The sequence below is a fragment of the Condylura cristata genome, unplaced genomic scaffold (assembly GCF_000260355.1).
Source record: "Condylura cristata isolate star-nosed mole 26May11 unplaced genomic scaffold, ConCri1.0 scaffold00001, whole genome shotgun sequence".
Lineage (NCBI taxonomy): Eukaryota > Metazoa > Chordata > Mammalia > Eulipotyphla > Talpidae > Condylura > Condylura cristata.
Window position 1 is genome coordinate 66,705,286 of NW_004567102.1, and position 23,306 is coordinate 66,728,591.

General features: G+C 39.2%; 1 protein-coding gene across 15 annotated transcripts in view; it reads right to left on the reverse strand.

Annotated features, from left to right (window-relative positions):
• Positions 1–2,877: 2,877 nt before the first annotated feature.
• The window catches only part of EPB41L2 (erythrocyte membrane protein band 4.1-like 2), a 193,053-nt gene continuing 172,624 nt past the window's right edge, over positions 2,878–23,306 (reverse strand). For 13 of the 15 annotated variants that reach the window (XM_012721882.1, XM_012721886.1, XM_012721958.1 and 10 more), the window contains 2 exons: positions 19,065–19,174; positions 3,978–4,085 (listed from right to left, as the gene is read on the reverse strand). In XM_012721882.1, coding sequence (XP_012577336.1) covers positions 19,070–19,174 — 105 coding nt within the window. In that variant the 3' untranslated portion in view covers positions 3,978–4,085; positions 19,065–19,069. Of the gene's footprint in view, positions 4,086–19,064; positions 19,175–23,306 lie in introns of all 15 variants that reach the window. The other 2 variants (XM_012721932.1, XM_012721911.1) reach the window with 1 other exon arrangement.

Consider the following 23,306-nt stretch of genomic DNA (forward strand, 5'->3'; position numbering starts at 1 on the left):
ATTCACTGGCTATAGTTCCTATAAATTTGCCCTTGATGGGTTAACTCATGCACAGCGCTGTTAATGGCTCATGACTTGGTTGAGGGCATTACTGTACTGGGAGCTGTCAGATATACTACAAATTTTTATTTGATGTAAACCCGTAACACCCATATACTGTGCATTATTGTCCTAATTTTATTGATGCTTAAGTGCTTTCATTGAGATCACAAGGTTCAGTTACTCATTCAAACTCTTATGTGTGGAACTCTGAAGCCAGTGTAATTGAAGAAACATATTACATGCAACTTGAAGCTTCTACAAATCATCCCTGGCATCATAAACAGCCAGTGTTTTAGCCCTGAAGCCTACAGTCAAGAGTTTGACAGGTAGGATTTGCCAGCTGGTCATGTTCCTGCCTAGAGCTGAGTCTTCACCATGACCCCACCGCAGCAACTATGTGAAGAGGTATGAGAGGCTCCCTGCCACTCCATGCCGACTCCTCGACAAATAATGAAAAGTACGTCCCCTACTGTTATTCTTTCAGCAGTGATATTTGCACACTGTTCTCTAATGCCAGGGTGAAAGGCAGTGGCTGGAAATGGCAAGAGCACCATCCAGTGTAGAAACATAAACAACTTTAAAAATTATGGGGCGGGCACTCCCTGGTGGCGCAGCGGGTTAAAGCACAGCACTAAGAAGCATAAGCCACTTCCGCATGAGTTCGATCCCCGCCTGCCCCGGAGGAGATCCACATGGCGCGGCAGACCTCTCCTGACCCACCCACTGCTCCCCTCAGCAGTGTATTTCGTGGATCTGCCTGTTCTGCTCCCCGCTCTGTCTCTGGTGAATCCTCTCACCCTCCACATCTCTGGCCTGTACCCCAGTTCTGTATGAATAAATAAATCTTAAAAAAAATTATGGGGCTTTATGGAAATTTTTAGCCCTTCATTATGGGATATTTTAACAAACATTGAAACCTTACACAACACTACCTGGCTTCACTATAATTATCGACGCATGGTTTTTTATGAACCATGACTCACTCTTCCTTACCCTCATGTGATTTTGAATTTTCACATAATAAGGGAAATATTTAGTGATGCCCACCCAGGGCCATAGTTATGACCATAACTTGTTTCACTGCTGGAGTCCTCGTAATAATTAGTCCATGAACTCTAATTATACTCATGTTGCTCTACACTATGAGTAATACTACAGTATAGCAGAAAGGAAAACACAAATATGGTATGAAATATCAAAAATTTACATTTCTATATTTACAAATAACCTTATTATCTATCCTGCTGTGGTCTGTGGAAAATACATGACTGTTTCCTGTGCTCCACACAGGATTGCTTTAAGGTTTATGTGAAATAATAGCTGTAAAATCCTTATACAACTAAAAATTATTGTTTATATTTCCCGACATTATAGCAGTTAACTTAGGATAATCTTTTAGCACCTGGCCTCCTCACCTCAGTGAACCTTGTTGACCTACATTTTCTCTCACTGGGAGTATGAAAGTTCAGTTTTGCAGTGAGATCATAATATCCTAAGAAATACTTTGCAAGAAATGTGAAGATGGGTCCTCCCTGGTGGTGCAGCGGGTTAAAACACAGCACTAAGAAGCTAAAGCAACTGCAGCACGAGTTCGATCCCCGCCCTGGTGGTGACTCACATGATGTGGCAGACCTCTCCTGACCCCTTGCTGCTCCCCTCAGCAGTGTCCTTCATCCATCCGCCAGTTCTGCTCACCACTGTCTCTGGTGAATTCTCTCACTGCCCCTGCACCTCTGGTCTGTACCCCAGTTCTGTATGCAGAAATAAATCTTTAAAAAAATATATCTTTAAAAAAATATATGTGAAGGACTACAAACAACAACACATAGCACTGGTCATCCACACTGCTGTTCCAGATGCATCTTGGGTTATTAAGTCCCACAGATGCTCTATACATCTTTGGAACATCAAGCCCAGGCCTAAATGAAACTAAGCCCTAAAGACACTGTATGTTCTATTGCATTGGAACCACCTTGGACATGTTTACTTCCTACCCCTGCAGTTAGCATGAGAAGGAAGAAAATGGTTCTCTAAAAAACTTTGGCCAAGATCAACTTACAATTTAAATAAGTATGTTATATATTCAGGCTTTCTGCTGAGAAGTGTATAAGAATCACTTTTGGTACCAAAATATTTTTAAGGTTTGGTTTGCTGAGATAGAATTCTTTGGAGAATAGTTATTTTTGTAATAATTTTAGAGAAAGTGAAAAAGACATTTCACAAGGTAAGAGAGTGTAAGTAGAAATAGATCCCAAAGACGACATTTATGCAAATTATGTATAATACTTAGTTTAAATGACTAGTGAAAGAAATTCTACATGTTTTAAAAGGAAAAAAAAAACCACCATTGGTCATTTGTTGTATAATATTTTTAATGTTTAAAAGAAAATTAAGCACTTAATCTGGTGTGTCTCAGTGAAAAGCCTCACAATGAACCAACATTGTGAGACAGGGATGTCAGTGCTCAGCAGAATCCCTTCTGCCTGGAAGGCCCAGCAGACAGTAAAGCAAGATGTGAAGTAAAGGAGCAAGAACCATACAGAACAGCTGAAATATTTCCTGAAACAAAATAATGCACGATAAAAGATGAGCACAACTACCCCTTGGAGAATTTGTAAACACTGGGGTGGATTACGTAACCAGGCAGAAGGTATCTGGCACTCTAAACATCAGATTTACAAACACTGCTTTAGTCATCTGAAATTGAAGATGCTGGCAGCAGCGTCAACCTATAAAAGAACTGAGTAACAGATCTTTAAAATGTTACATTTTGCAAAATATTAGGACTTGACTGAAAATATCACTTGAGTTTTAAAAACATTCATAAAAGAGACGTTTAGAGAATAAACAAACTTTATTTCATAACAGTATTACAGAAAGTAAAATATCATTTAATACAACTTGAAGCTGCTATAAATCTAATCTGGCATCATAACTATACATAGGGTCAAAGCAAAGAAAAAAAGGGTTCAATACAGTTAATAAGTCCCTACAGGCCTCTGGTGTTGGCTTTACATGGTATAGCTTCCTTAGAACCATCAAAAAACCACGACAGCCCGTTCTCTCCCCAGTGTCTTCAAACCTGCGTGAATCATCAAACTATCTGAGAGATAAACCTGCTCAGTAAGGAGAGGTCAGTTTTACATGTAGACATGAAGGTTTAATACAAAGCAAGAGTCCTACACAAGTGTTCATCAGATGGAAAAGATTGAAATTTGGACATGTTAAGAAAGAAAGCACTAAGGTTTTAAGCTGCCTGAATATTTTAGTAGGAGGAAGAAACTGCTCTTTTCTCCTCCCTCCTGTTTCTGGAATGCTGCCGAAGAGTGAGAAGCGTGGGCACTGTGGTATGACGGGATCTCGAAAAACAGTGCAAGGTCGGTGGACTTCTTCAGATTGCTCCAGTCTGGAAAGTCTGACTTTCTACTAAAAGTGGAAAGTCATAGGACTGGAAAGTCAAAAGGGCTCAATATAAAAAATATCCCTAATGAAATACTCAAACATTAGAAAAATTTCCAAAAGGTAAGAAATGCTTTTAATCTGTATTAATATTTTCTTATCCCGTCTATTTACTGCAATCAGAAAACTCTGCAACTATTCATTGTAAGAATTCAATGGGAAGGATGTGAAAGAAGGGAAGCTTCTAGCTAAATTAGTCACAGAGTTTCCTTTCCGCACAACAGCACCTGTTCAAGTGAACGGCACCTTACCAGCCTGGGCTGGTTTTGTTCACTATCATTTGATCAAGATGAGTCATAAAAAGCAGGTAGTTGTACACAAAGTAAACAGGAAACAAAAACAAAATTTCTAGTAGGAGAGAAAGAAAAGAATATTTAAAGTGGTTATTAAACAAAATAATATATTAAAATGCAAGGGAACAGTATAGACCAGAGCATTGGTGTTGGCATTTTAATTCTTCAGGCTTCTGGTCATTGTTATCAGTTGTGGTATGTACTCGTTGGAGTAGTGGTGTGGCATTAAAATTTGGGAGGGTCAGAATTCTTCAGGTTCACAAAGTTGAATGTGGTCTAAACAATGAATTTCTAGGAGGAAAAAGAGAGAGACAAAGTTTAAATATTCAAAAGACAGAGGCATAAATAAAAAAATAACATTCAGCAATTTCAAAATCAAATAACCAGAGTTCCTATTTGCCTACTTCTACAGTTAAATAATGTGTTTACCAGAAGATGTACCAGCTTTCCTTGAGGGCATTCAATTATCTGGCTAATGGACAAGCATATTAGAAACAAAAACCAAATAAGAATACATCAAAAAAAAAAGTTAATTATAAAACAGGGCTAATTCATATAGTCAAAACCTAAAACCAAGGCAGGTATTAAATATTAATTCAAGAAAAAAGGAAAATCAATTTTAACTTCATTGAAATACAGTTAATTTAAAGTCATTAGGCTTTTCCCCCCCTTTTAAGGTAATTGACACAATTACAAAAGCATTTTAAATTATCAGTGTAGAATTAAAAACAATTCATCAATGTGAAAAATTTAAAAACACAGAGGAAATGTCAGTATAACAAAACATGTCTATTAAGTCCACAGAAGCACATAACCAACTGAGACTAGGAAGACGCATCGATATAACCTAAGGAAATATAATATTTTTTTAAATGTAAAAGGTTTTCTACATGCCTGGTTTTACAATAAAAACAAAAATTTAAGGCCCTCCCTGGTGGCGCAGCAGGTTAAAGCACAGCACTGAGAAGCTAAAGCCACTTCCACATGAGTTCGATCCCCGCCTGCCCCGGAGGAGATCCACATGAGGAGATCCACATGGCGCAGCAGACCTCTCCTGACCCGCCCGCTGCTCCCCTCAGCAGTGTACTTCATCGATCTGCCTGTTCTGCTCCCCACTCTGTTTCTGGTGAATACTCTCTGGTGAATCCTCTGATGCACTCTGGCCTCTACCCCAGCTCTGTATGCAAATAAATAAATCTTTAAAAAAACAAAAAAATTTTTTTTAAGAGTAGAAAGTATTTCAGGTGGAAGAACAGAATGGAGAGAGGCAATGAAGGCAGGGAGCACAGTAAGGTGAGGAAGTACAGTAAGGCGGTCACACAGAAGTGGGAGGAGGCCAGAGAGAAGGAAGAAACGCAAGTTTCTGCCACTGTGCTCTAAGGCAAGTAATGGAAGGTGAGCTTAGACAGATCCAGACTACTCTTAATACCAGACTGGAAAGCATGACCTCTGTGCTAATAGACAATTAATTAATTCCAACAAAACATTCAGACAAAACCATCCAATTGAGCATCTACTCCAGGAATCCGGAGAGCGTGAGAGGCAGGAGATAAGTCCAAGCAAGTAGGGAACTAGTTCACATGGGGTCTGACAAGTCCACAAGAGGTTGAATCCGATTCTCCTTTAGTTGTGAGGATGATATGACGAGGCCTGATGTATGCTTTGAAAACCACACTCCGGCTTCAGTGTGGTGAGTGGGCTAAAGGTGGAGAGAAGTGGAGACTGGAGGTGACTGTAGCAATCTATGCAAGAGGGCCATGGTAAATGCCATGGTGAGCACAGACTTGTGGATGTTACAGAAAATGGGTGAAAGGGAGGATTCTGAGAAGCACCACTGAAAAAAAAGAAAAGATGTTGGTAGTGAAAGTGAGTATGACAGGTCTATGGGCTTTGGAGTCAGGGTCCTCAAAATGAGAATGACAGGCCTAGAGCTGAAGAAAGAAAGTGGCCTGAGGACAAGGGCTGTAGATTTCTAAGTATGCATGAAACCAACTGATAGAATTAGTCTCATCAGCATATAAAGAAAAATGTAAAAGACAACTCTTAGGAAACTCTGCAATAGGAGAAAGCTAAAAGCTAGCAGCAGTGAACAAGGTGGTGGACAAAAAGGTAAGGCTGGCACACTGCCCCTGAAAGAGTAAAAGGAATCTAGAGGCCAGCTGTTGCCGTTTCATTGTGCCTGGCAAATGGAAGGTGATTCCAGCGGCTAGTGGAGCCTGGCAACTAAGTCCTCTCCAAGAGACCCAAGGTCAATTAGAATGCACACTCCTCTGATCCTGATTGTCTTATTTAAATGGGGAAGAGGGGGGAGGGGCAGGACCCACAACAAAGCAAAAAAACAAAAAACAAAAAACAAAAAACCTCCCCACCATTTAGATTATTCCAGATATTAGTGTCTTGATTATTCCAGACTGATTGATTAATCAAATTTATTGTTTCCCAGCCTGGTGTCTGCTTTAGGCTATTTCATTACTCATTATTACTTCTGCTTGATTCCACAGAGGGGAAAAAAAATCAATGGGAAAAAAACCAACGAAGTGTTCTTTTTTTAGATTAGTAATTATGAAAAGAAATGGGGGAGGAGATAAAGAAAATGGATACAATTACAAATCAAATTAGATTGAGGAGTTATGTATGACTGTCACTCATGCTATCCTTGTTCTTTGAAAGCTGGAAGCTCTTTTTTCTTTGCTTAGTGAATGTGCCATGTTTATTGAATGGCTGCCACTTTGCCAAGCTTATGTTTTAGAAAATACGCCTGACATTACCTGTGCCTGGAAACCTATGGAAAGAACACAGGTTAATATTCTATTATTTTCCTCTGGGCTCCAAGCCACTGTATTTCATTGAATTTTCTTTCCCCCAAAAATAAAAATCTCAAGTTGTGAAAGAAAGCTAAAATTAAACTGCTTTTAAAGACATTAAGTTGATAAAGAGGAATCTAAGAGCATGTAGAAATGGAATGAAAGACAAATTGATTTCAAAGAATTTTCTTTTATTTATTGAAATACATGTGGAGAGACAGTTATCCTTGTACACACTCAAATACCATTTACTTTCATTATTTGCAAGCAAACCACTAGAGAATAAAACAAACCAACTTTTTTGTTGTGATAAGTATTCCAAATGACAACCTTAATGTGTCTGCAGTATTCCAAATAGCTTTCATAATAATAATAAAAAAAATAAGGTTATTGCCATTTTGAAGTTAAGTGAATTTTTTTCTCATTATTAAAAAAGTAGTAAGTCAGGTATAACTCAGGGTATTTCAGAACCCCCTGTTCCTTATTGTTCTAGGTGAACAGAGAGAAGTTTACTATATGACGTTTATTATCCACATAATCTTTTACTGACCAACTTCCTGCATTTAAATACAACAGAAATAAACATGTTTGCTTCCAAGTAATAAATATCCAAGTTTTGAGTAGTAAATATTAATTTTTCAAGAAAAAGATATCTAGTTTTTGAGCAGGAAAGGAGAGAGGAATGAGATCACCGTTGCCATACAAGGATCAGACATATACAACTTTTCTGTCCTGGCCTGTATTTGTGTGGAGGAAAAAATCTTGACTTTTGGCCATTCTTTTCATACCCTTTACTTAACCTTCATTTTTTTTCTTTAGCTCTAATCCCCACCACCACCACCACCACACCACCACCACAATGACCCCTGATATCCCAGTCTTTATTTCCTATCCCTTTTAACCTCAGGGTCCTCACAGACTCTGTTTGTTGATGTCTACTGTAGTTTTAAGATTTATGCATACAAGAACTGGGGTACAGACTAGAGGTGTGGGAACTGAGAGGATTCACCAGAGACAGAGTGGGGAGCCAAACAGGTAGAATGACTGAAACGCACTGTTGAGGGGAGCAGTGGGAGAGAGAAGAGAGATCTGCTGTGCCATGTGGGTTAGCTCCCTGGCCAAGGATAGAACTCATGCCACAGTGGCTGCTGACAGCTTCACAGTGCTGAGACTTAACCCCTTGTGCCACCACTGTTTTTTAAAAAAAGTTTTGCATTATCAAATTGCCCCTCATGTTAAAGCCCAGTATTTGTTTTATGGTTCTGGCATACTTTCCATACATAATTCTCTCAAAACACCATTTTGTTGACATGGTGTATTTCATCCTCTCTTACAGTTGCATACTGTCCATGTACTGTCAACGGCCACAGAGGATGCTTTCATGTCCAAACTACTGCAAACTGCTGCGGTGAACTCTGTGAAACACCAGTACTTGTATGGATGGTTTCCTAGTCTTTGGCTCGAGTAGGACTGCTGAGTCATATGGTATTTCCATAAGTTTAAGGTAGATCCAAACTGCTTTTTATAATTGCTGCATCACTTTACATTCCTATCAACCATGTAATAGGGTTCCTTTTTCTCTGTATCAGCACCAAAACTTGGTATTGGAGGCTTTTTTATATGTGCCATTTCCACAGGCACGAGCTGGTACCAAATGGTGTTAGTTAACCTTCATCTCTCTTCTTGGAAGTGACAATGAACTCCTCTTTGGTGAATTATCTGCTCTTATCTGCTGCTTTGGGCCACTTTTAACAGACTGCATTTTGGTCTAAGTGAATGACCATCAGTACCAATCACACTGGAAAACAGGCACTGCCTCTTCATGTAAGAACTGTTACGGTTTCAAGGACTCTTAAAGGCTGAATTCTACCTTATATTTATATGTCTGGGTATCTTTATACATATTGATAGGTATTAATTATTAGCATTAAACATTTTCACTTTTACCAATACATAACATTCATCTTGATTTGGATTAGATCGTTATGAAGTAAATGGGTTCTACTTCATGCATCAGAAATTTGGTCAGCACATTGTTCTGCGGCTTCTTTCCCATCCTTGCCAATACAGTGTCAGTGAGCATTTCTAACCACTACAGTCACATCCCTAGCATGTGTGGCCCTCTTTTGGCCAATGTGAGGGTAGGTGAATGTGGCTGCTTTATCTAATGACGGTTCTAATTCAGTTGCTCTAAGTCTTCAGAGAATTCAGAGCATTCTCACATCTATCTCAGTGTGCCAGATGAGCAGTGAAATTAGTCAAGCTTAAGCACAGACATTCAAGACTTCATAGTTTCCAGAGAAAGGGTCTCACATTGTCAGTTTTCAATCTTGAACATGCTCTATTCCAAGTACTGACTTGGTAAATAGCAAATATGTACCTTAAGAAAAGTATTTAATTTATAAACCAATAGAAGCAACCCTCATCCAGAGGGTAGCCTCAAAAAAATAAATAAATAAATAAAAATAAAGAAATAAAAAAAATAAAGACATGGATTAAATATAAAATTTCTTAATTATCAAAGGACTGCAATAAAGCCATATTTCAAAAATATGAGTAAAATATTTTGAAGACACAACTATTTCCTAAATAAAAATGAAGTCATGCACGTAAGTAAAGTTCAGTTTTAAACAACAGTTGATTGATTTCAGTTACTTATACTGCTAAACTTTTATATGATTCTTTCTTGGTTTTCAATATGCAGATTTGATTTTAATTTTAAACAGAATTTTCACTGTAATATAAGAATTCTGGAGCCAAAAATGCAAGTATGGTACATGTCTATTTAGTTGACTCGGGAGTAGTCCTCATAATGTCTTTATTGCTGTTATGATGTAGACACACCAGTTCCCCAAGTGTGGGCTGCAGACTCTGGGGGTCTGCAAGAGGTCAGCTATTTTATAATTGCATGATGGCATCATTTGCCCTTTTCAAGGGGTTGATATTTTCTCTGATGGTTCAACAATAAACCTGTCCTCTTAGCAATGGTCAAATCAGTGGTCCCGAACTGAACCAGAAGGCATCGGTTCTTTACCACCATGCATTCTCATGTAAAACACACATGGCAAAAGTAATTTTCTTGCATCATAACCCTCAAGTTCATGTCTTTTTAATATTCTGTGGGAATCATGCATAAAAAGCCTGTTGCACTGAAGTGCATGGGATGACTAGAGTCAAACATTTGTAGAGATGTGTGAACTGTGAATTGAAGAAGACTTTTTTCATAACACACCTTTTGCTTGAAAGAATTACTGCCAAACTATGTTATTCAGTTTGAATATCTGACAGGCATTTTCTTGAAAATAAAGTAAGCCTGTCACTTCAAAGAAATAATACTTATTACCAATGATAAAAGATTCAAATTCTCATGTGAAAATTAGAATTTTGGAAAATTGTATTTTGTCTATCATGACTCGAGACCTTGCTAATACTTAAGGATTCTTCTAATAAGATCAGTGGAAACCACTGATGTCTTCAAAGTATTTATCATTTTTGCCTTCCCAGGATATCATATAGTTAGAATCAAATAGTATATGCAACCTTTTCAGACAGGTTTCTCCTACTATGTCATTATTTTTACTATTTATTATTATTTTAATAAATATTTGCAAAATGATTTGATGGTAATGTGGTAAATGCAATAAATGTAATTCATATAAATAGGAATCTCTCTGGATTCTTGAAATCATTAAGCTTGAGAATTCATATTAATCTGCTATTTCTAACCTATTGCTGTTTCCTTCTCTTAGATGTTTTGTCTGTTGAACACAGAGGGAAAATTAAATCAAAGACTTTTTTAAGTCAAATGAAATCCTGCAAATTATTTGTTCTAAAAATAACTCAGTAAAATGGTTTTCTTTTTCCTGGGTTGCCTGAACACATTAATGCTTTGGTCAAGGGGGAAAAAAAACAAAACGTGAATTACATCTCAAGGAAGAAAACACTACTCCCTGTCTTCACCATTACTTTTAGTTGCCAGTTTAAGTGGGAAAATGTCGAGGGGGGTTCATTTCTCTGTACCCTTCTGTGGGATAACATTTATGATACCCTAAGAGGGCACCTCTTTAAAAAATAGTTTTCTGAATTAAAAAAGCCTTGGTGAAGATTCCTAAGAGTAGTTAGTATTTGGCTCAAAAGCCTGAATAAAATCTTGTGGTTCACGAATCTTATGGGAACTTGACATCAAAGTATTCCACAAAATCTTGAAGCTCCCTTCCAATAACAAATAGAATACAATAAGGTTACACTCAGTATACTTTATTCTACTGAAGCCTTTGTCAATCCCAGGTTTGTAAGTAAGATGAGAAAACATTTCTCTGTAGCATCAAGTACAAGTTGTACTGAAGGAAAAAGCCACAAAACCTTTACCTTTCAGATAGACATCTTTAAGTATATATGAACAGAACTCCTGTACTATGTTTTTATGTGTCTTCCTTAAATAGGAAGGATGTTAGTGGGAATCCAAAGAAATCATCTCTTCGCTCAGCTGTCTCACTTATGTATTTTTGCATACACATTCAAAATCCAGCAACTTATTTTAATTCTTACAGTGCATCCTCAATTTGGAATAGCCACAGTTCCATGGTAGCTATCACACTGGAAGGAACAGGTATAGATTCCCACCTGTTCAGATGCTAATAACTAAACTACCTGGATGCACCAGAGTTAAATGTAGAGCCACATGTCCTTGGAAGGCACCCCTCTGAGGGCAGCAGTGTCTTAGAAATGGTCACAAAACCTTGTTAATTAGTTGTTGCCATAGCAAAATTTCCTCCTAATGCTACCCACAATTTTACATGTTTAAAAAATAATAGCTGGGATGTCTAATAATACATAAGTTGTGGGGACAAATGAAACTATATATACTTAGTTCTACATATAAATGGAATTTTTGATTCCCGAGTATACTAACCTATGGAAAATTAATTTACTCTCTTTCCTCATTAAAAAAAAAAAAAGATGAGAAGATGATGCTCTATATGCATTTTAAAAATAAATATTCTTTAAACATCCAAACCCTTACATAATCCTGAGACTAAAATAATAGAGTCATAACCACCGCCTCTAACCCTTCAGAGTTCAGGTAAGTAACACATGAATAGGGAGACATGTACCACAGACATAAACATAAGGAGATGAGTGGAGATGCTTGACATGATGGTACACCCATTCCTTTAAAATATTTGGCCCAGAGAAGCAACAAACTTAGTGAATGAAAATGTAGATACAAGCATAATCTTTGCAGCTGTGTATACAATTATACAACCAAGAAATAACCTACATGTTCATTAATGGGCTCAAATGAGCCATCCTGCATCCATTCAAAGGCTGCCCAAAAATCATGAGGTATGGACAAGAAAGTTAGTGACAAAACACTGCTAAGCAGGAAAAAAAGCAGGATGTGTAATAGAGTCCACAGCACCAGCCCACATAAACAGAGGTGCGTGTCAAGTGAGGGTTCACACATACAGACACTGAGAAGAGAGACTATCTCTAGGAGCTGAGGATATAGGTCACTTACAGACATTTTCTGTTCTCTCCCTTTTTAACAATTATAGCCTTCTCAGTATTTTTATTATTAGGAAAATAAGCAGTTTCATTTGCAAAAACAAGTTAGTAATCATTCTGTCCAAGAGTAAGCCCTGAGGTATCAGGGATGACCTCTGCACATGAGCAGTAACATCCAAAACCTCTTACTCTAGGTGGTTCAAATAGACCTCACCGACTCCCTGTTATCAACTGCTAGTTCACAAAAGTCAAATCAGAATATTCCTCAGCATTCCAAAGTCAAAATCAACTGTAGCTAAAACTCACTAAACCAAAACTGGCTCTCTATTTCTATAGTAGAAGCCTTCACTTTGAGTTTAGAACAATCTATACTAAAAACAAAGCTATAATGAGCTTTGTAACTAGGTATGCACCTAATACAGCTAACAAATAAAATTAAAATGCAACACATCTGACAACTGAAAAACGCCTGATGCCTGAACTGCAAACGTGCGTCAGGAAGCCAACGGACTGTGCTTCCATCAGGCCATGTGCAAATTGGGCTCAGGGGCGCTGGAAATTCCGTCCAGCCAACGCAGTTCTCTTCCCCTACCAGTTCAGTTAATTAATCCTAGTTTCCTGTTTGCCTTTGTAGGTCATTTAGAAACCCTGAACATCAGCATGACTTTGAAATGTGGGTTTGAACACAACATTATTTGTTTAGAAATCAGTGTTCACAATGCACAATGGAACAGAAAGCAACACCAATAATTTAGAGATTTCTACTGTGGGTGGGGGATTGGGACTCGGGGTTACCTGGCAGGTTCCATGAAAGGGCTTTTCTAAGCACAGGATAGGCTCTGGGCATGCCATGATACCTAACACGATGCTCTCCAGAGTCTCAGCTGAAGGCAAGCAGAGTAGATAGCAAAGCAAATGGTCCTGTTACTTTACTTTCATGAGAACTCTACTTCCCCAACTTCTTACAGAATGCTATCCCTATTACAAAACAGAAGTAGCTCAGACAAAGCTGACTTCTGTAACAATTCTGAGGAATACATTCCCTTGAATTCTCTGTCATAATTAATACTTGACTAACCTCTCCCTGATGTTATCTTTTCATGCAGCTTTTGTGACACCCTTTGGTTCCTCTTCTCTCTCGTCAGCTCCCCAGGCCTTAACTCTGTGATGTGGCCCTGGGTGATACTGCTCACACTAAAAGCTGCTCCACAGAAGACAGGCTCAGGTGACTTACAGATCTCCATTCCCTGCTCTCAAGCCTGTTTTCTCACACTCTCTCTCAAAGCTCATGGTTACCTCCTGAGTGCCTCCAATAGATATTTCACATGTATTGCACACTGAGCATCTCAGGGGTAGCAATTTTTCATTTTTACTTGACTCAAGAGCAAAAGAGAGTTTGTGGTTGATACTCTATGTTCAAAAGGTTCTCAAAAATCTCCCTTGGAAACAAACTCTTCTCTAAATTCTATTCTCCCCAGTTTAGATGGTAGAACTGAGGCACAGAGAGGTAAAAGAAACCTGCCTAAATCATACAACCATGACATAAATTTAAAACCAGCATATCTGCTATGTTGCACTTCCTCTTGACAGTCAGATTATCTGGTGCATTTTCAGTTAATCATACTTACATATGTGGGTAGGTAAACTGGGCCTCAGGATCACTTCCAAGCTTCCATCATTAACTATGACCCCCACATTCCTACAGCAGGTGGTCTCTCCACTACTATCACAGAACAACAACAACAACAAAATACATCTTTAAGACAGCTACGCAGAGAGGCCTGACCACACTGCACATGACACTGGAAAAGCAAAACATGCATTCCATCACTGAAGTTCCAGGCATCACCATTCATTCATTCGATAAGGACGTTAGCGGTGGCTTTCCTTGCTCTTCCACGTCCCCAGCTCACTAACTTCAATAAACTTTCAGTCACCAAGCCTCAAATCTTTACCTCCCCATATCTCTCAAATACATAAGTGCCCAGAATCAGTGCAGTCTCTTCAGTTTGACTTACGTAACTGTCATCAGACCTCTGCCTCCCCACTCCCCTCATCTCACATCACTTTCCACAGTATCCTGTAATCAAGGTCCACCTGATTTTGTGCTGTACTTGAAGAGCTGGGTTCACTAAGTCTTAAACTGCCTGGACTGCCCCCCTTCTACCTCTTTCTTCACTCCTCCTCACCTTATTGCTTAAGTGAGAAACCAACTCTGGTGTCCCAGCCTGTCTGAGATAACTCACTGTTTTGCTCTCACCAAACTAGGTTCTTAACATATAAAACCTTGAAGTCTACCCTGACTTATCGTCTGTGAACAGATCTTGTTTGACTTGAAATCTCCACAGTAATAGCACATGACACCTGCCAGGCTCTCCACCTACAGCTACAAGATGAAAAAATCTGAATAAAAACAATGAATGGATGAGCGCTTGTTCCTCCACTATTTCATCCTTTCACTGGTTAGTGCTTTCAAAAAGAGACTCCGTTCCATTTTTTAATATTTGAAGTCTGGGATCAGAGAGCTCATGGTCCCAGCTGAAACCAAGCAAAGAGCTCCCCCTCCTGGAACGACTATGAGGCCACACAGACCCCACCACGCAGCCAACTCTCCTCCCTCCCCAGTCCACTGTTCAGGAACACATTCTAGAGGTGATAAGGTCAGTAATATTTGTGTCCATCTGAGGACTCATTCATATGAATTTGGGGTAAATTGGTGGAAGGGAATAATTCGGAAGAGGACATTTAAAAAGTTATAAAGGTGTAGGGAAGTACTTTTTCCTGAAGTGTATGTTTGCTTTCCAACAGTCCACATTTCATTTCCTCCTCTGTCTCATCCAGCTGAAAAGGCACGGGGGCCTGCTGCCCTCCACAGGGTGTTCTCTGACCATCCTTCTATTTGTGCCCACCCCCTGCTACTTTCAATGCTTGACCAAAAGCTCAGTAACTCCAAAGGCAGAGAGGTCAGGTAGGCTAGAGGGAGCCCTTTCCATGCTTGAAATAGGAAGCTGGGAGAGATACAGTAAAATAGTTATTTACTCTTCTTTCCTGAAGTGGATATCTGGTTGTATTCTAAGTCTTGGCTCACCTGCTGCCCCCGTGGGTCTAGGGAAGGGCAACAGGGCAGTGGCTGAAGCAGAAGAAATATACCCCTCCCAGCCCTGACTTCATCAGCAAATGAGATTTTCTACAAATGAGCTAGAGTCAGTGAGGATAATGATGGAGATGCCGAGAGAAAAACAGCTATGCTCATCTTTTAGATTCCAACTAAAACTAATAGGTCAAATGTGTAATAGTTCAAGTCCCACCATTGTAAGTCCCTCCTTCAGAGTTCTGTTGTTTATATGTTAATGTTTACACCTCCCCTCCTGAGTAAGGAAGAGCATCATGTTTTGTGTATGAATTTGACAATTTGAATCTTTACTAGGGTAGCCCTGAAGCACATTATGGCACTTGTTAAATACTTCTTGAATGGACAAATGAATTTTTTCAAATTTATCTACTTTAACTTCCTAAATCTGTTTTTAAAAAACCTGCTTGTAAAAAATGGCCTAAGACTTCAAAAATAGTGTGGGTGTGTGTGACTGTGTTTCTACTGCAATAATGACTACTATACGGTGCTGGTAATAATTCAATTAATTTTACAACTTTTTCAAATGCCCTAAGTGAGGTTGGGGCTATGTGAATGCTCATGGCGGTAACTAATCTTTGTCATACTTTTGACTAAAAAAATAAATAATTCATAGAATTTTGAGAAGAAATATGCAGTATTTTCATTTGTACAAGTGTAATTTTTCTCATTAATTATATTACAATCTTATAATAAATGCGACAAGTTAGTAAAGGCTGACCCACTCGCCCAGGGTCACATGGTATGAGGTCTGACAAGAACAATACACAATACCTGATTTTCTGACTCTTAGGACATGTTCTAAGTCTGGCATATAACCCAGCACATTTATTATGACAACTAGATAGTGTGCTTGTGCTAGAATTGTGATTCCTAGCTGTAAGCCCTGTGTGGAAAACAGCAGCTAAAATATAAAGAGTAGATTGCTAGATTAAAGACTAATAATAAAAAAGTCAATTGTATCTCCCTATTAAGAGAAAAAGGCTTTCAAAACTCTTTTGGTGAAAATTTATACAATTTTTTAAAAAGACCTAGATATAAACATAGAAAAATTCTGTGTTTGCAGAAAAGATGACTTAATATCTTGAAGATGGAATTCTCACCATCTGAGCTATGGAGTCAATGTAATTCCAATTAAAGCATCACAGGGTTTACCTTATCTGAAATTTATGTTGAGAGACAGAGCCCAGAATATTCAAGAGACTCCTGAAGAAAAAGAGCGTAACTGGGGCCACATGTTCCACCAGGACTAAGCCCCATCTAAGGGGACTGCAATGAAGACACTCTGGCCTCGAAACAGCAGTGAACACATTATATGAGGGCTCAGAAACACAAGGGTTCACATATGAACACAAAACATGGCTAGAAGCATGGTAACTGTGGAGGATGGAGCACTGGCCCCTCACAGGAAACAAATGATTGTTTCTTACCAGCAAAAAAGTAATTTCTAATGGGTTAAGAGATGATACATGAAAGGCAGCTCATTTAATTTTCTGGATTCAAAACATCTTTAACAGCTCAGGGCATGGAAAGAGCATAAGCCATAAGGAAGCTTGACAAATCAAGTATATTAATTATTTTAATAACTATATTCACTATATTAATAAAAAAAAAACTACTACCCTGAAGATACACACATCACACAAAATTCACAGACTATACAAACAAAGCTCTCAAGAGCCAGTAAGAACAAGAAAGGGTGATGCCACTTCATAATTCTCACACTGACAAAAATTAAAAAGCCAGGGTGGAGGGGAGGCTTTGGCTCTACCAATCAATGCACAGATCATTAAAAAAAAAAAAAAATCTTAGCACATGTGCTATGTGATAAAACCTATTTTTTTTAAAAACCCTTACACACAGGTGACCCACATGTGGTGGCAGGAACCCACCCGCTGCTCCCCTCAGCAGTACACTTCGTTGATCTGCCTGTTCTGCTCCCCACTGTCTCTGCTGAAACCGCTCACTGCTCCTGCACCTCTGGCCTGTACCCCAGTTCTGTATGCACAAATAAAGAAACTTAAAAAGAAGAATTTTTTTTTTAGTGACAGTTTATTTTTACATCATTTTGTACATTTTTTTCCCCCATCTCAATTGTAATCCCTGCGGTTTCCCATCATCAAGTCACCCGTGTGCCATCACCATAATTCTGTGCACTTTCCTCCCCAACCCCCCGTTTTTGATCCCATTCCCCACTCCATCCCCACAAAATGTCTCTGGTATATGGTTGTTCATTATTCTTGTTATTTTCTCGCCTGGTCCATTACACTCCTGCTATGAGTGAAACCATCCGGTATTTTTCTTTCTCTTTCTGGCTTATCTCACTAAGCATCATCTTTTCCAGCTCCATCCAAGTTGCTGCAAAAGACATGTGTTTCTCTTTTTTGGTTGCTAATATTCCATTGTATATATGTACCACATCTTTTTAATCCAGTCATCTACTTTAGGGCATTTGGGCTGCTTCCATGTTTTTCCAATTGTAAATAAAGCAGCAATAAACATGGGGGTGCAGGTATCTTTTTCAATCAGTGTTTTTGTGTCTAAGAAAAGAATTCTTTAAAGGGGCCTTCCTGTGGCAGAGGGGTTAAGGCTCAGCACTATCTACTAGAAGGCCTGCCATGATGGCCTTACTCCAATTCCGGCCAGGGAGCTGATCCACATGACAAGCAGACCTCTCCTGTTTTACCCACTGTTCCCTCAGCAGTGTAAATTTTCAGTAGGTCTTTCTGTTCTGCTCCCCACTCTGTCTCTGGTGAATCCTCTAACCTCCGCAACTCTGGCCTGCACCCCAGTGCTATGCAAAAATAAATAATCTTAAAAAATAAAAAGAATTCTTTAGAATCACTTTCGATGGCAATATTTTGTCATCACATGGAAGCAGAATAATGTATAACCAACCCCTACTGATGTCTACATAGACTGTTTCAATTATTTTGCTAGAAGATAGAAAAAATATAGTTAGTTAGCTATATGAAACTATTTGTATACATTTCATTATTTAAGTACAATTCCTAGTGGTAGACAAGTTCAATGTGGGTTTTTGCCATAGTCCTCCAACAAATTTTACTAATTTATATAGTAGCATAAACACACTTTTCCTCATATAATCTCCTAACACAGCCTACAAATATAAATTTTGCTAGATTTGTAAGTAAAAATGTATACACCGAATTTTTAATTTTACTGATGTAAGCCATAGTAAAACTAAACAGTTTTTATTTATTGTTTGCTTAGTTTCAATGTGGTTTACTAGTTTAAATTCTGCTCATTTTTCACCTTTGGATGACACCTATGTTCTCAATCTATTAATACTTTCTCCACTATATTAAACGGTCACTTACCATTTCCTCTTTACTTTTCTCTTAGTTGATTTGATTAAGGTTTTAGACTTTTATACAATCAAAGCTATCTTTTCCTTTCTGACTTCCTTGTCCTTTCTGTTAAATAATTCTGACTGTCTATATTAAAAGACTTATTTCTGTTCTGTGCCCTTACAGTAAAAATCCTTCATCTAAATGAAAGCAACAGCCCCATCTTCAAAGGATCATTTTCAATAGTAAGATAACTTATACTAATGTGCTTTGCAAATAGTAAAGCAAAATATAAATGCCAACTACCAGCAGCCCTCAAACATGGCACTTATTAATACCACATGCCTACTGGCTGTGGTATGCAGCTAACCTAAGCAGATGTACCTGGGGGTAATGGGGTCTGAGAATAAACGTGCTATCAGGGACAGCGCAATGTGGAAGAGCAGCTCACATTCCTGGCCTGGCTCCCTGGTTTGGAAGCAGAGTGCTGAGGAAGACCCCAGAGACACACTCTTACCTCGCTTACTCGTCCCCTTCCTCCAACTCAGTTTCTTTGTGCACCACCACTCTCGTGACAGACATGTCAGGGTGCTGCTCTCTGGCTTCTCTGATGGCCTGGGCCAGCGCCTGCCGGGATCAAGAAAAAGCACATGAGGTGACTGGCTCCTTCTCAGAAGGCAAGACACAAGCGTCCTGCTCCATGAGCCCCCATGTCAAGGGTTCTTTCCTTACTGGATGAGGCAGGAAGACCTGAATGGGCTTACCGTTTAAAGGGTGCTCCTCATTTCCTCATGTTATCCATTTCCAAACATGCTACACATACAAGAACATGCTGGCAAATCCCTGCCTTTGACTCACCTGGGGCATGGAGAAAATACCTTCTCTAACTCACTTAGTATTCTCACCTGTAGCTGGAGACTAACACTAAGGTTCCCAAGGTCAATTTAAGGCGTGCTGTATGATTAGAGGAAGTAAAGCATCCAGTGTAGGGCTGCTCAAACATGCAGGTGATGTGCCGTCACCGCTCAACTGCCTGAGACCCTCCCAGGTACTGGAACAGGCCATGCTCCTCTTCACCCTCTCAGGTGCTCAGAAATTTGGGGGAACATTGCAGGAGAAATATAAACTTCTTGGGCATAGAGCAATGAAAACTATAGCAGCAGGACCATACCATCAGTAAAGCTAAAGAAGACAAGCCAATCTTTAGATTATAAAGCGCAGATTCCTGTTTTATAGCTAAAACATCGCTTCACCACTCATATATATGAATAACAGGTGAAAGGATCTTCTTTCTAGCCATCCTGTCAGGGCTGCCACTGGGCAGGGGTTGGGGGTGCCTGGTTCACCTTCCCTGGACTGGACAGTGAGATAGCAAAGTTTCTGTGTTTTATCAGAAAATAAACTGTATATGAGTATAGTGGCAAAGTGAAAAGATTCTGCTTTTCAGTGAATAAATGTCTTTAAAGGGCTTTGGGGAGAAAATAAAACACCACAGAACACCACTCAAAACCTAGGAAATAAACCCAAAACAAAAAAGTAGTTCTACGGGGGAGAGAGCATCAAATCTCACTTGGAAATTATGTTTGTAAAAAGTGGCATTTTTTTTTTCCATTCAATTGTTCTGTCTCCCACCTATAAAGACAACCACATGTCTTTATACCACAGTTTCTGCACACTAGAAGGTTACTGAGCAAAACCCTGGACCTCAGTCCACAAATAAAAGGTAAAGCTACAAAAGACGGTATCAGTTGTATGCCAACATTTTTTATGATGATGTTTAAAGATACTTGAGGCCATTTTATGTCTACAAGGGACAAACACTGATGACCCAGTGTGTCAGGACAAAAGACAATGCAGACAAGGGATCAACATTCAAACTGGCAGCACATGTGACTGTCAGCTGGGGAGGGGATGAAGGCTGCAGGGCAAGAGTGGAGCCCAAGGAGACAAAGAGTGTCATCTCAGAGGTCAAAAAGTGCACCACATTACTGATTACTGAAATGAGGACGGACAGAGTTGCCGAAGTACAGCAATATGACTCTATGGAGACACGGGTGTGTGTGTGTGTGTCTGTGTGTGTGTTTAGAGGAGGAGAAAGAGATTGGCATGATCAAAACTTCTAAATTTCTGGAACTCAAACTGAAAAGATAAAGCTTTGACAGGAGGCAAAGGAAGCAACAGACATCTTATCAGATAGTTTGCGCTTCTATTAATTACAAAGATCTGTCTCCATTAAACCAATGCAATTGCTAAAGAGGAAATATAAGTGATGCCCAAGGGAAGGCAGCCTGTGCAAAACATGATTTAATTAGCAGAAAAGTAGGAGAAACCAGAAAGTGCTATAATCATCTTCAAACACATTTGAAATTAGTTTGCCATTAATCCCTTTCATTCTATAATATTAACATATGAAATTAAATAGTGCAAAATGTTAATATATTGCAGCAATAATAGATTATAAGAAAATTATCACACCAGAACAGTTGTTCCTTATTCGGGGGACTGGTTCCAAAACCTACTTAAGCTCATGTCCCTTCTATAAAATGGTGCAGTAGCTGCATATACCTATGCATATCTCCCTTATGTTTTAAATCATTTCCACATTATACCCAATGTAGTATAAGTGCTATGTAAATAGTTGGCATACTATATTCTTTAAATAATAGCGACAAGGGGAAAGTCTGTGCTTGTTCAGTACCCATGCAACCATCGTCAGCTGAATCACATGGTACACATTTTCCATCTGTGGCTGGTTGGATTAAAGAATGTAGAGCCTGAAGATAGGAGGACCCGACTGTCCTAAACTGAAAAGCTATCTTATTAGAAAGAAATTCACTGTGATGAGCAACGGCAGTGCTGTTTAAACCTCCCTTGACTGGAGCTGAGAACATCATAACTAGCTTAGGGGGAAGAACTGCAGAGTAAGTTGCTATAAAAGCACACACCTCTTTCATTTAACACAAAAGAGATGCCTTTCCTTTTTATCTTCCACTGTGGAAGCTTCTTTAATGAAGACTTCCCTTCTTTAAATAATTCCATCATCTCCTGCCAGGCTTGATGGCTAAAGTGAACTCATCAGGAGCTCCAGGTAACAAGTGCACCAGCAGCACAGTTAAATTACTCAAAAAAAAAGCTGATGCCATCTCATAACTAAACATGAGAAAGTCAGATCAACATTCTCTTGATTTGTTCACACCTGACCTGGGTTTTAAAATGGGACATGGCACATCATACAAACAAGGTGTATTCCTCAACACAACAGGTCAAGTCGTGGCATCTTCGTGATTTTTCTCTAAGAGTTAGGAATAGGTGCTATTTTGTAACTTCTTTTCAGACTATGTTTTGAATATTTACCTGTCAGCAGCAGTTATCAACAAAGTTTGAGTTTTTCAGTAAAACAGGCCAACAGAAGAATGTACATAAGACAAATGTGGCAAGTAATCCTGAGGGGAAAAAAGGTGCTTGAAACCAGAGAGGACCTAAGTTCAGTGGAGGGAGAGGAAGAGGGGAGAAGAAACTAAATTGGCACAGAGCCTGATTTTTCACCTCTCCCAAGCTAAAGAATGTGGGCTCTTGCCTCAGATAGGGTAGGAATTCAACAAGTGCCTATCAACTGAGAACGTCCCAAAGGGGAAAAAATAGAATAGGCTTGCTCCTACTTAAGGTCAGGGTGATCAGGACTGTTCAGCGAAAAGAAGTCAGTCCAGTCACGCAGCACTTAATGCCTAGAAGAGGTGAGAAAGGCCCCTGGGTGAGTGTGTCAACGTTCATCACAGAGTGCAATCACACCCATTGAGGTGGTGCAGTCACCGCATGCCCAGGCCCTCTGGGAGTCACACATGCAGTCTGTCGTTGACCAAACATCACTACGCAGTGCCTGCCTGCAGAATCCATCCTCGGGAAGTGGAGGTGTTACCACAGTGGTCACTGATTTTCCAGGGGGTAGCAGCCACTCGTACTAGTCATCGACCAGGAAACTCTAATACTAAGTCGAAACTCAGTCAAGGAAACTTTTAACCCCTAAAACAATCTACCTATGTATGAAATATGTAAATAAAGTCATGCTAGAGGAATTTTAAAAAGTAGGAAAATTTTCCTTTTAGGCATATAAGAAAAAAAAATTGTTGTCACATACAATGAGCCCTTTTTCAGCAAGAAATTGTTCTTTAACACTCTTTCCCATGTTCAATATTGTATAAAAAGCTGGGTGGCTACCATGAGTACCTAATCCAGCTGCATGATCAATTGAACATTTCTTTTCATTCCTTCAAGTAGTTGTAAAAGGAAAACAGCTTGGTCTCCTCCAAAGCTGGGTTAAAATCTCTTAGAAAGTAACAAAATAAAAACCCTCATCACAGGTAGGACTCTAGATGAAAATTAAAGCCATCCTTGAAGTCCCCAGCAGGTCTATCCATCACCTGCTTTTTAAAGGCAACCATTCTGCTCAACTTAACATGAGAATGGAAGCAGGAAGCTTTCAAAACTTCTGAATATATGTTCATATTGTTAAGTGATCTTAGATTTGTTTTAGTTCTCATGAATTGCTTATTATTACCTAGACTACCAACATAATTTGTAAGATTTTCTTAAAACTTACTAAAACCGGGCCCTCCCTGGTGGCGCAGCAGGTTAAAGCACAGCACTAAGAAGCTTATGCCACTTCCGCATGAGTTCGATCCCTGCCTGCCCTGGAGGAGATCCACATGGAGGAAATCCACATGGCACACGGCAGACCTCTCCTGACACTCCCACTGCTCCC